Source organism: Rhinolophus hipposideros, assembly GCF_964194185.1.
Source record: "Rhinolophus hipposideros genome assembly, chromosome: 16".
In the NCBI taxonomy this organism is placed as follows: domain Eukaryota; kingdom Metazoa; phylum Chordata; class Mammalia; order Chiroptera; family Rhinolophidae; genus Rhinolophus; species Rhinolophus hipposideros.
Genome location: NC_138062.1, coordinates 58,081,270 through 58,094,426, shown reverse-complemented (window position 1 = coordinate 58,094,426; position 13,157 = coordinate 58,081,270). Strand labels below are relative to the sequence as shown.

The following is a 13,157-nucleotide window of genomic DNA, read 5'->3' as shown; positions in this document are numbered from 1 at the left end:
TTCTGTGATTTTGACTAGGTCCCTCCCCACTTTATTTCACAGTGGATTAAGTGAGAGACATCTTGTCCCTGAGAGTTTAAAAATTCACTGGCTGTTTCCTACCCGTGAAACATCTTAAAATCAGCAACATAGTTCAATTTGCAAAACATGTATGGCAATGAACTGGTTTCCTTCATATATAAAGAGTGTCTACAAATCAATGAGGCCAATAGATCAAAAGAAAGGTAGACAAATGATTACTATGAAGTATCTTGAAACGTGAAAATATTCCTACACATAGAAATTTGAGTTCAAATTACAGTGAGATGCCATGTTTCTTTCACCTCTAAGATTGGCAAAGATAACAGTGTTTGACAACATAGTATGGGTGAAGGAATGGAGAAACAGGCACAATTATCCCCTTAGCACAGTGTATATTGGAAGGCAATTTGACAATATTCTTGAAAATTAAAACTGAATATGCCTTCTGATACTTCTAGGAATTTATCCAATAAACTCAAACATATGCCCAAAATATGTACAAAGCTATTGGTTGCAGTATCATTTCTACCAGAGATTGTCCAATTACAGCTTGTGGGTCAAATCTAGCCAGGCGTCTGTTTTTGTAAATAAAGTTTTATTGGCACACAGCCACATCTATTCATTTACATATAGTCAGTGGCTGCTTTTGAACTACAAAGGCAGAGCTGAGTAGTTGCAACAGACTACAAAGCCCAAAATATTTACCATCTGGCCCTTTACAGACAAAGCCTGCTGACCCCTGATTGAGACAAAAAGCCCAGAATAACCTGTTATCCCTTGACACAGGTGCCTAATAAAATAAATTATGGCACATTCACAAAGCTGAATAGAATGCAGCTATTAAAATTAGGGACAACCCAAGGGTTACCTCTCGGGAAGGAGGGTATCTTTCTTCTCTATAGCCTTTTGCACTGACGTTTATTTTTTTAGATCATTAAAAATAAAAGTTGAGCCTCCCAAAGGATGGAGAGGGTGATCGTGCTCAGCGAGACCATCTTGCTGTTAGAAATTCAAATACCACGAAGGACGTCTACAGTTTCCAGTCTTTAGCTCTCTTAGCTATTGGGACAAACATGAAGAGGGGGTTTCCTAACCCCCAAATACCAAATCAAGCCTCTAGACAAGCATACCTGCAAAACAAAGGAATGGGGGGCCACAGAGCAACCAGCCAGGATGTTCCTCTCAGGTCGTGCTGTGGCCCTGGCCGCCCGCCACATCCTATGCTGGGTCCCTAAGTGACGCATCAGGACCGCTGGGACTGTCCTCACCGGGCCACTCTGATGAGGGACGGGGCATCTTCCAGTCTGGGCACGGTGCCCTTCCCCCCCTTTTGTACCAGACCACCCCAGGCTGACTGCAAAGACCACCAGGCCTTTGGCTCAGTTTCCTCCCGGACCCCATCCACTCAGAAACGCCCCCATCACCAGTGGAGGGCTAAGAAGGAAACTCAGGAAAGTGGCAACGCTTCCATCTGGAATCGTTTAATGAGCCTACTTCTTACACGCATAATTATAAAAGAATAAGAATTGACAAAAATATTTTCTTTCCATAATATGTAGAGGTGGTTTGTTTCTGGTTGGTTTTTTTTTTTTTTTTTTTTTTTTTTGCCCGCCCCTGGCAGAATTCTTGGCAGGGAGGGAAAGGAAGGAGTAAGGATAACCCTGAGGTGGGGATGGTTCCACTCCCAACCCTGGAACCTGGTCTGTGCGGGCCAGGCAGATGTGTGGCCACAGGGCTGAGGAGTGAGCAGCAGCCGCTGGCCAGCAGACCGGAGCTGGCTGCATTCAGAGCCTGCCTGAAAGCTCGGGAGAGGCGGGCGCAGGAGGGCTGCCCGGCCTTATTCCCGCTGCTGGCCATCACCCCCCACTCCCGCCTTCGGAAGAGGTGGCTCACTGGGTGCTGGCTGGGCTGAACCCCATTGCCCAGCAGCAGACCCCAATTCTAGATTTAGGCACCCCTTGCTTTCCGTCTTTTAAATAATTATGAAAAAAGTCCCCCCAAACAAAACACAAATAGGCAGTGGGGCAGGTGGGGAGAAAAGGCAACTGCATGCTTCCGTGCGGGGCGTGGCGGCCCAGGAGGCAGACCTGGCGTTTCCAGTGCCCGGTGGAGTTCAGGCCTCCCACTCCCCCGACAATGGAGACGGGAGGGGATGGCTTTAGGAAGTGCCTCGTGGGTGGCGGCCTCATCTCTCCATCCTGACAACCAAGAAGCAGCAGGTAAAGAAACCAGGAGCATTTTAAAAAATGATAAAAGGCGTTGGGGCGTGAAGGCGGCAGCTTGGGCCTGGGGCGGGGCTGTCCAGTGGGGTCAGCGGAGACGGCACCTCAAGGGGGCCTGTGGGGCCACTCGGTCCTTCCTGCCTGGGCCCCCTGGCGGCGGTGGCAGCGGGGAAGCCACTTGTGCTCTAAGTGCGCGCCTTGCTGGGCGCAGGCCCTCAGAGGTGTTCTTGTAGAAAGTGCAGCAGCGTGACTTCGTAGTGCTCGCCGGACTCGGGGCAGCGGATGCTGTGTCTCTCGTTGGGGTAGATCTGGGTGGGCAGAGAAGGCAGGGGTGGTGGCACCCGGGACTCTACACCCTGGAGCCCCTCCCGCCCCTCCCATGAAGACAGAACACAAGCTCTGGAGCTGAAAAACCTGGGTTTGAATCCCTCCCTTCCCCTGGCTGACCTGCTGTGGAACTCTGGGTAAGAAACCACCTCCCTGACTACAGCCAGCCCCTCAGAAACAGGGTAAAGAACTCAAACTCTGCAGGGTCTTTGTGGGGTTCTCTTAAAACGCAGAGCACTTGCGTGTATGAAAGACTAAGAAATGGTACTGCCCCTCTGTCCCCCAAACCCAGGGCGGTGCAATGAACCCCTCCCGGTGGAGGTGGTGGGACTGCAGACTTCAGGAGCCATGTCCACTTGACCAAAAGGCCACCTGTGGGCTGCACACGTCAAGGCCCCCAGCACGGCCTCCTCCCAAGCTTTGCCAAGTGTTTCCTGGGTCTGCTCACCACTGCAAAGGGGATCATTCCCACAGAGGGGCAGCGACACGTTGGTGCCAAGGGCCACACCCCAAAAATCACCCAGTGCCTGAGACCTGGCTGAGGAGATGCCCAGGTAGACAGCAACAGCAGGACAGGTCCTGCCTCTCTCTGGCAATGAAGCGAGGACTCCCACACTCTAAGAGCTCCCGGATGGGCCCTGGAGGCTTATGGGACAGGCATAAAACCTGATCCAGACTTTCCCAAAGAACTTGATTGGTACCAGGACCAGGAAGCCCACTCCTCGCCTCTTCCTGCCGGTGAGACGGGTTTCTGAACTATACTACTCCTTCCTCTCTGGGCCCATGTCACTGCGCTAGCCCATTACCACGGAAATGCATCAAATTGCCCAGAGTTCTCCCCTCCTCCACACCTGCCTTCTTTAATCCATCCCTGGATGAATCACAAGACTGACCCCAGCTCAGAGCTCTGCAAGGACTTGCCAGCCTCAGCCTCACATCAGACCTGGTCTCCTGGTCCCTGCTGTTCCTGCATCCTCACAGGCCCCGAGCCTTCCCCACCTGGGGCACTGGCACTGCCTGAGACCCCAGGGCACCCACTCCTTCATGCCACCTTGGCTCCTGGTTACTTCCTCCTCCTCCTCCTCCTGGGCTGTGAGGGTATGGAGAAGGTCTGCTGGCTCCCCACTGTGCTCCTAGCCTTTAGTCCAGGGCCTGGCCTATGGCAAATATGATGTGTGAACAAACTGTGTCTGAACCAGAAAGTGGGGTGCCATCCATCTCCCTCAAACAGTGCCCTGTTCCCACCCCCAACAGTGTCTCGTCTCAGTTTCAGCTTCCCCAGGAGGCTTCCCTCAGTTTCAGCCCCGGGAGGCGGGGCTCCGGACTTTGGGTCCACCCCGAGTGCTAAATGCTTTCCCTGAGAACTCAATTGGCCCTCACAGCCTACTGTGCCCATTTCAAAGATGAGGAAGCAAGGCTAACAGACCAGCCACGTAAGGCCCCACAGGAAGGAGCGGCTACCCCAGCCACCCAGCTCAGCGTTTCAGGCTCCGGACACCCGAGGCTCCATCCTGAGGCCCCCTGACCTTCACCCTGCTCTGCAGCTGCCTCTAGCCTGTTTGTGAGGGGCATGTACGGTTGGGGGTGGGGGCTGCCAAGAGAAACTCCAACAGCTTTGCACGCCCCCCGGAGCTCTGCCTCCCTCCTGCTACTTGTATGTCCAGCAAGGAGGTGTCCAGTCACAGAGCCCTGAAGCCTGTGCCGCCATCCTGTGACCCTCAGTGATGGGGCTCCCCTGACAGGACAGAGCACGGAGGCATCTGGGAAGCACAGATATGGTGGTGGCAGCACGTGATTTACTCCAGAACCCACCATGCCACTTTCCTGCCAGGACAACTCACTATGGCTTATGTCTCACTGGCCCCTGTCTACAGCGCAGACAGAGGGATGCTGGTCACACGACAAATAGAGCGGTCACAGTCCGTTCCCAGGCCTGGGAATGTCTCCTCACCCTTAGAACAAAATCCAGTAGAGGCTCTGCCCCTCACCCAAGACCCACCCCCATAATGCCAAAGTCTAGCAGCCCCAGCCAGTGGCCCTACCCTGGTCTTCAACTCGTCTCCAGGTTACTTCACCAGCCACCCTGGTCTCCTGTCCCCAAGCTCCTCCGTCCGACTTGTTTCCTGTGTCTGGTATCCTCCACTCACACATCCCTTCTCGGCCTGACTGACTCCCCACTCACTCTTGAGCACCCTTAAATATCACCTCCTCTGAATTTTCCGACACCTCTGTTAAGGTAACCCTCCACCTGATGCTTTCAGCACCCTGGACAGTTCCTCTGACGCCAGTTTCTCAGTTTAAAATAAAACGTATGCCTGTGGGATTTTGGCAGCACCGACCTCCCTCTAGCAGGCCCTGCGCTGGGGTGGGTTTGGCTGCGTTCCCTTGCTGTTCCCCGCACTGAGGGCAGCACAGACCGAGATGCATGATTGCTGAATAAAGGACGAAAGAATGTCAGGAGCCCAGAGTGAGGGTGGAGGCTGGCAGTGCAGGGTGACCACAGATGCTCCGGGAGAGGTAGCAAGTGCAGTGGGAGGTGACGCCGCCCTGATCGTGCTGCCCTCCCTGCCGGCTTCTGGGAAGGACCCGGAAGTGGCCAGGAGCCACCCACCTGGAGCTGGTAAGGTTTTCCTGCTCGGATCAGTTGGGAAACAAGGAAGTTTGTGTGGAAAAAGTGCACGTTCTCATCCAGGAAGCCGTGAAGGATGAGCAGGCGGTTGGGCCTGGAAGACAAAGCGGGTGAGGGTCTGAGGTGGGGGACCCTCTCCTCCCACCCCGAGGCAGTTCGTCCCAGAGGCCCTCCCCAGCCCCGGGTCTGAGGATGGAAGTGACGGTGGTGGAATGGAAAGCCAGGGTGCATGACTAGTGGGTCAGGGAGGCCCCCTCGTTTCCTTCTAGGCAAGGAGGGCAGAAGGGTGTGTGTGGCCGTGTGTGAAAAGCCCTAAGCTACAGAGAAAGTTCTAGAGCAGTGCCACCCCGAGGCACTCAGGGATGATAGAATATTCCTGACCTGCCTGGTCCAACGTAGTCCCATCATCACCACCATCACCTCACATGGCTACTAAGCACTTGAAATGTGGCAAGAATTCCAAAGAACTGTATTTTTTAATGTTTTGGTTAAAAAATGCTATATTGAGGTAAAATTCACAGTCTAAAATTATCTCGTTTTAAAGTGAATGGTTCATGGGTATTTGGTACGTTCACAAGGTTGTGCAACCATTGCCTCTATCTAGGTCCAGAACATTCCATCACCCCAAAGGAACAACCCTTTGCCCAGCAGCAGTCACTCCCATCCCCTGGCAACTAACCCTCTGTATCTGTCTTGATGGATTTATTATTTCAGTGGATGTGAGTGAACGTGCACTTAAATTTAAGTGGCCACGTGTGGCCAGTGGCTTCCGTACTGGATGGCACAGGTCTAGAGCTGGGGGTTCCAAACTTGGCTGCACAGAAGCGTCCCCAGGAAGCCCAGGCCACACTCCAAACCACACAGAGCAGCCTTGCTGGGAGAGGGACCCAGGTGGGGTCAGCCTATGATGGGAACCCCCACAAAAGTCATGGGACCTGGGCATACTCGTATACTCAGAGAGCCACAGCAGAAAGTGGCAACACTGTTTTCTTTCAATCAGAGAATCAGTTGCCAATGCTGAAAGCGTGACAAGGGACACTGAGCTGGTCTCATGGACGCGGATATTACAACCATGTAAACCCAAACTGTCAAAACCCACAAGACAGGGCTGTTCAGGTTCAAGACTGACTGATGAGCCCAGGCAGGCCGTGTGCTCGGGAGGTGAGGGTAGCCCTCACATACAGTAGTGCAACTCTAGAACCTTCCTTCCATCTTTCTGAAAGCAGGGCTGGGATTCCCTCTTCCTGTGAAGAGCAGAGAGGAGAGGGCTGCGGGAGGGGATTTACGGCTCAAGCAGAGAGAGGGAGGAGTGGAAGCCACAGGAGCAGTGTCAGGGGTGAGGGGGCCTCAGTGACGGGCACTCCCAGGGAAGGTGGGGCCTTACTCATTGGGCAGCTTCTCCACATGCAGGGCCACGGAACCCGCATCGTAGCCGAGCTGGTTGTTCTCCGGGACGTCCATGTAACGTTCCGTGTACCCTGTGTCATAGGCCATCCAGACGGTGACGGGGGCGCCTGCAATAGCCACCTGAGGGCCACAGGAGACGGACGGGGCAGAGAGAGAGAGGAGAGAAATACACACACAATGGGTCAGCCCCCAGGCGCCTGTGCTCAGCTGGCTGTCCTGGGGCCTCCCGGAGGACATGAGGAGCGGGCATGCACACGGGGGCTGGCAGGGAGGGGCCCTCAGACCGTGTGTCCCCGTGGACTGTGCGCTGTTGAGGGAGGGCGGGTGAGCTGAACGGGTGCATTGAGGCCGGGATCGGCCCCTCCCTGGTCCCACTGCCTTCCTGCCTCCTCCTCCTCATCGCCGCCCCGCGGTGCCCGGACAGTGCCGCCGGCCTGGGGGCCCCTCCCCCGACGCTCTTCACACCATGCCCCACCTCTGCCCATCCGAGGCCGGGGTCCCGGGCTCAGCCTCCCACAGAGAGCTGCTGGCGGGGTTTTGTGCAGCCGGATGCCGTCCTGGGGTCAGCAGTGGCGGGCAATGAGGAGGGGGGCTCGGCCCCATGGGGCTGCTGCGGGGAGAAACAGCCACGTGGCAAGGCCCCTGCCGAGATGCCTCCCCTAGGGGGGCGGGCTCTGAGGGGCACGGGCGGGCGACGGCAGAGAGGAGGGAGGGGGCAGGGGCGGGACCCACCTTGAACACTTGGGGCTTGTGGATCAGCCCCATGAGCGAGAGGAAGCCTCCATAGGACCAGCCGTGGATGGCCACCCGGCTCAGGTCGATGAAGCCGTACTTCTCGGCCACGAACTGCAGGCCCTCCACCTGGTCCTCGATCTCCACCTGGCCCTGGGGGACGAGGCCGGGCACCTCTCAGTGGCCTCCTCCCAGGGGTGGGCATTGCTATCTCACTTCTGTCCCTTTCGGGGAGCCCTCTTCCTCTTGGATCAAAGCAGCTTTCTGGAAGATACTACTTTCTCCAGGCCCTGTTCACACCTTCCCTGCTCTCTGGGGTGGTGGTTAGACAGGCGGCCTGGCACCAACCCTGCCCTGCTACCTCCTGGCTGAGTGACTCTGAGAAAGTCACATCCCCTCTCTGGGCCCTGAAAATGAGCATGTTAACCTGAATAGGACCCATTGTACAGTGGGTGTGAGGGTGACACGAAATGGTGTGTGCATTCCGAGGCCCGGAACATACTAAGGCCCAATAAACAGCTGGTACCATCACCATCAGTATCCCCACCGCCATCAAGGCCACAGTCACTACCACCACCACGACTACCACCATCGTCACCACCAGCAGCAGCAGCATTACCATCACCTGTCTCACTACCGTCACATCTCCACCACCACCACCACCACCGTTACCACCACCACCACCACCACCGCTACCACCACCATCACCACCACCACCACCACCACCACCACCACCACCGTTACCATCACCGTTACCACCACCATCACTACCACCACCACCGTTACCACCATCACCACCACCACCACCACCACCGCTGCCACCACCACCACCACCACCGCTGCCACCACCACCACCACCACCACCACCGCCATCACCGCCACTACCACCACCGTTACCACCACCATCACCACCATCACCACCATCACCGCCACCACCGTTACCACCACCATCACCACCATCACCGCCACCACCACCACCGTTACCACCACCATCACCACCACCACCACCGTTACCACCACCATCACCACCACCATCACCACCACCACCGCTGCCACCACCACCACCACCACCACCACCGCCACTACCACCACCGTTACCACCACCATCACCATCACCACCACCACCATCACCACCACCACCGCTGCCACCACCACCACCACCACCATTACCACCATCACCGCTGCCACCACCACCACCACCATCACCGCCACCACAACCATCACCATTAGCACCACTTCTACAGCTACCAGTCCCTGTCTGGGCCACCCCTTGGCACTCCTGCCAACTGGGCCTATGCCACGTCTGGCTGTGTCTGGGTCTCAGGCACCAGTGGGATGGGTGTATACCTGTATACCTGTCTCCCCATAGGGCAAAGCTCAGAGCTGAGCAGCAAAGCAGATGTTTCTTGTGGTTCCAAAAGGCCACCCCACTTGCACCTGGCATCTTGGCCAGAATGTGCCCTGAGGGAGGTGCCCCAGAGCCAACAACAAACCACCAGTCAACACATCCCAGATCTTCCTTCACCACACAGGAAGGGCCCAGAGACTGGGTAGAGAAGTTACCATTTGGTTTTTCAGGGCCCCTTCGAACCGAAGTCCTCGCTGACACGAGCCCCTGCCATCAATCACAACCACAGCATAGCCCAGGGATGCCAGCGTGTTGAGCCGCAAATACTTGATTCCTTTGAAAGAGTTATTCACCAACTGCACCTGCGGGAGAAAGGTGAAGAGAAGATGTGGGCTTTGGGTGAATGGTGAGAAAGCCAGCACGACATGCCAGGCAGGATGGGCCAGAGGCCAGCGGGCCAGAGCCAGGGTATCTTACAGCCTAACCAAAGGGCCTGTACGTTATTGGGAAGGCTGAGGATGGCCCAGAAGGCTTCTGCATCAGGGGCCCATGATGCACCAGGTCCTTGTGCCTGGAACGTGTTACAGAGAGGAAGGCCCCAATCACACTACACTGCCTTCTCAGCTGGGCCCTGCCTGGAATCGCCTGTATTTCTTCAGCCACGTTTTGCCTCTTTTCTACTATTCAATTATCTCTAAAGAGACATACAATCTGGGGTGGGAGGGAGATGGGCTAGTGGCAGCGGCACTTGCTCTTTAACTCGACTTGAAGCAGCTGCTCACGTTGGTACTGTTACTATTTGAGGCCTTATTATTCTGTGTGTGTGTGGGGGGGGGGCTCCCGGACACTGGAGGGTGTTGACAGCATACCTGGCCTCTACCCACTCAACGCCAGGACCCCCACACCAGCTGTGACAACCACAGATGTCTCCAGACATCACCTAGTTTCCCCTGAGGGACAGAACACCACGAGTGAGAACCACTGTCTTAGCTGGACCCAGCTGCCAATCTGCCAGCCAAATCTGCTGGCTTGTACCCTTCTCATAGAACTGGCTACCTCTGTCACCACGCTGGTGACCAGGGGTGAGAGTGGCCCAGATGAACACATGGGGGTCAGTGGGGCTTCCCAAAGGGACAAGGGAGCACGAGCAGGGAAAGGGGGAGGGGGAGGTCGTCTAAGAGGATAAGGTATGTAGAGATCTAGAGGCAGAAGTGCAAAGGGCCCGGGAGCCCTGTGTGCTCAGTGCAGATGGCGTGAGCCACCCGAATCCTGGCATGGAGGGAGGGGCTCACGTGGGGAGCAGGGCCGGCACCCACCTGGGGTCCTCCATACACAAAGAGGACCGTGGGGTGCTTCTTCCCTGGCTGCACGGCGTGCGGCTTGTAGATCATGCCGTAGAGGCGTACGTCTGCCCGCGTGTGGAAGTGAAAGATTTCCGGGGGCACGTAATCCGAGGGACAGCCTGCAGAGACAGTGGCTATTTGAGTGGGAGCCCACAGCCGGCCGACACCCACACTCCACTGCCTGGCCCCCAGCCGCAGAGGGCGGCGGGGAGGCACCCCATCCTGCACTTCCCGAGTTTAAATCAGAATCTGAGAGCAGGAAGTAACTGCTCCCTATGGGGAAGCACTGGCCAGGCCACAGCCTGGCTGGAACCAGCTCCCGCAGCTCCACGCTGGCTCAGCACTCATGGAGGTGACAATAGTCCTGGCATTTGCGTAACAGCCATTTTCATGACCTGCATCTCTCTGATTTTTATGGTTACCTTTGTTTTTGCAAAACAACACTGGTGTTCCAATGATGCTGGTGAGAAGTTTTGTCTAAGATAAGTTTATTCAGACAAACAGTGTGGATTTAAAAGTTAAATGAGTACGTGGTAACGTAGGTCAGGGGCGGTCAAATGTTTTCTGGAAAGGGCTGGAGAGTATTTTCGGCTTTCAGTGCCAAGGAGACATCTGTGTCTCTGTAGTAACAACTCAGCTTTGGGCTTGGGGCACTAAGGCAGCCACAGATGATGTGTAAATACAGGGCACGTGGGGATATGGCCCGAGGCCGCAGTTTGCTAACTGTTCATAGAGGTGGTTGTAAACACAGTACAATCGGCATGTTCAGGAAATGGTGCCCGAGTCTATCTGCCTGCAAACGCAGGGCTGGGCGTCAGGATCCTTCCTCGTCTATAAAAGCAGAGCCGAGGGTCCTACTCCGACACCTCCCAAGCGACGCAGGAAGAGTCAGGGCCTGAGCTATTGTGTGGAGAGGCCTTTTATCTATTTAGGTTCCAAGGGGTGGTAATGTAACAAGACGCTTGTTAGCCCGTGAAACACTCTACAAATGCCAGGGCCTATTTCCTAGAATGTCTGGAAATCTAGCAAGTGGCAGGGCTGGGCTCAGGGAAGGGCTCCCTTTTCAGGGATCGACTCCTGTGTGCGAGGCATTGGATTGAAGGTTTGATTTTCATTCATCTTACGAATGCCGCTGCACCATTTTGTAGATAAAGGAACATTTTAGGTGACTTGCCCGTGGTTCTGAATCGGAACCCGGGGTCACCTCCAGGCTCTTGGACAAACCGACAATCCGCCTCCTGTTCCCCGAGGCCCTACTTGTGACTGAGCCTGGCTCCTTCCACAAAGGCTCCTGAGCATCTGTTCTGTGTCCCTGGAGACAGCAGCACCGAGGACAGGATGTCCCCTACAGGGACCGCTGTGCCTGGCAGACTTGGCTCCTGAACAGTCGGCTTTGTGCGGTGCAGTCCTTAACTGCAGCGCTGAAATGAGACAGTCCCAGGTGGCAGGGCCCACAGGACAATCGGGGCCAGTGGCCATGTTCCATGACGGGCTCTTGGGGCTCTCAGGCGGGGCTGGGTGCTGGGGCGGCTGAGCAGGCAGGGCTCCGGGCTGCGCCCTGCCTTGCACGCACCAGGTCAGCTCTACTCCCAAGCATTCCTTAATAGGGCCACATTTCATTTTACAGATGCACAAGCTATGGCTCCCACGGGGAAGGACTCGGCCAAGGTCTTCAGGGGTGTGAGGGTACTCACTCGCCGACTCCATCATGCTGGCCCAGAAGCGGGGCTGCTTGTGTAGAGGGTCGTCATCGGGGCCGCTCAGCTTGTAGACGTGCACGCAGGGCGGCGTGCCCACGCTGCTGTAGTGGCTGATGAACATGTCGAAATTCTGCGGGAAGATGGGGACACTGAGCACCTCTCCTCTCCTCTCTACTTCTGCACCCTTCGCCTCATCACACACCAACCTTCATTGAATGTTTACCGTCTTTACACTGCGGGCTCGCTCATTTAAACCTCAAAACTCCACCCACGTGGTGTGGCTGTTATTAACATCACCCCCATTTTGTAGATAAGTAAACTGAGGCACAGAGGAATCTGTCCCCTGGCCAAGGGTCCCAGGTACTCAGAACCAGAACCTTCTGATACCATAGCCCCCTCATCTCACTGGTTCTACAGTCAGCAAACTGCTTTCCCTAGATGGGTAGCGGCGGTGGTCAGTTGCTGCCCGATGTTCTAGAATGTTCTGCGAGGCTAAAGGCAGGTGCAGGGACAATGGCACCGGGCACATCGGGGCTTGGGGGAGTGCCCACCTGGCTCATGGAGCAGCTGTGGGAGAAGCCGGGTGTGGTGAGGCGCACGATCTCGCCGGCTGACTCATAGCTGACCACATACAGATGGTGTTCCAGGGGCGTATCCTTCGTGCCTTGGAAGTACACCAGCTTTGTCTCCTCATTGACCCAGATCTGTGGAGGCAGAGGGGCTCCTGGTGAGGTGCCTGCCTTCCCACGGCTCCACCCCTCTCCCTGCCCCCACAGGGAAGGCCCAGCATTCTGCAGTCAAGGGAACCATTCTCCCCCTAGGTGGCTGGAGAAGTGTCTGGGGGAGACACACTTCTCGGACCCTGTGGGGCGGAAGCCGCCCCTCCTCTAGCTGGGCTAACCGCACCTCCTGAGGCAACTTGGAATCATAACACTGGACAGCTCCTCCAGGTGTGCCAGACGGCTGCTGGGAGCTCAGGGCCCAACACGTACCTTGGACAGAGGCTGAGGGAGGGGCTGTGCTGGGCCCAAGGGCCTGCCACCCCAGGCCCTGGTCCCAAGTAGGGTCAGCCCACCCCTCTGACCCAGATGTGTGGGGTTAAGAGGTGGCACTCTCTGTCCCAGCAGTTTGTTAGGGGAACCTTCATTAGATCCCTGTGTGGTTCTTAGGTGATGGCCTCAGCAGGAGAGGAAAGCACCCTGCTCTGGGGGTGGAATAGGCACTGCCTTTCTGTGGCAAACTGAGCAACATGGGTGCAAAAACCCTGAAATATGTGTGTCCTCTGACCTGGCAATTGTGCCCCTTAGGAATTGTTCCCGAGAACTTCACCTGGGAGGGGATTTCAAAATGGAAGGACAAAGACGCGCAACAACGAAAGAAAGATGACAACTTGAAGGTCAAAACGGTGGAATTGGTCCCATAATTGTG

At 55.9% G+C, this 13,157-nt stretch overlaps 1 protein-coding gene across 3 annotated transcripts in view; it reads right to left on the bottom strand.

Moving 5' to 3' along the window:
- Positions 1–1,475: 1,475 nt before the first annotated feature.
- The window catches only part of DPP9 (dipeptidyl peptidase 9), a 36,418-nt gene continuing 24,736 nt past the window's right edge, over positions 1,476–13,157 (bottom strand). Inside the window, exons 15-23 of one of the 3 annotated variants that reach the window (XR_013995081.1) lie at positions 12,281–12,433; positions 11,724–11,859; positions 10,003–10,148; positions 8,902–9,048; positions 7,339–7,491; positions 7,082–7,216; positions 6,584–6,726; positions 5,182–5,293; positions 1,482–2,551 (exon numbers count right to left, since the gene is read on the bottom strand). Coding sequence is in view for 1 of the 3 variants with exons in the window: in XM_081076043.1 (XP_080932169.1) it covers positions 2,459–2,551; positions 5,182–5,293; positions 6,584–6,726; positions 7,339–7,491; positions 8,902–9,048; positions 10,003–10,148; positions 11,724–11,859; positions 12,281–12,433 (1,083 nt within the window). In the remaining 2 variants the exon portion in view is untranslated. Of the gene's footprint in view, positions 2,552–5,181; positions 5,294–6,583; positions 6,727–7,081; positions 7,217–7,338; positions 7,492–8,901; positions 9,049–10,002; positions 10,149–11,723; positions 11,860–12,280; positions 12,434–13,157 lie in introns of all 3 variants that reach the window. The other 2 variants (XR_013995082.1, XM_081076043.1) reach the window with 2 other exon arrangements.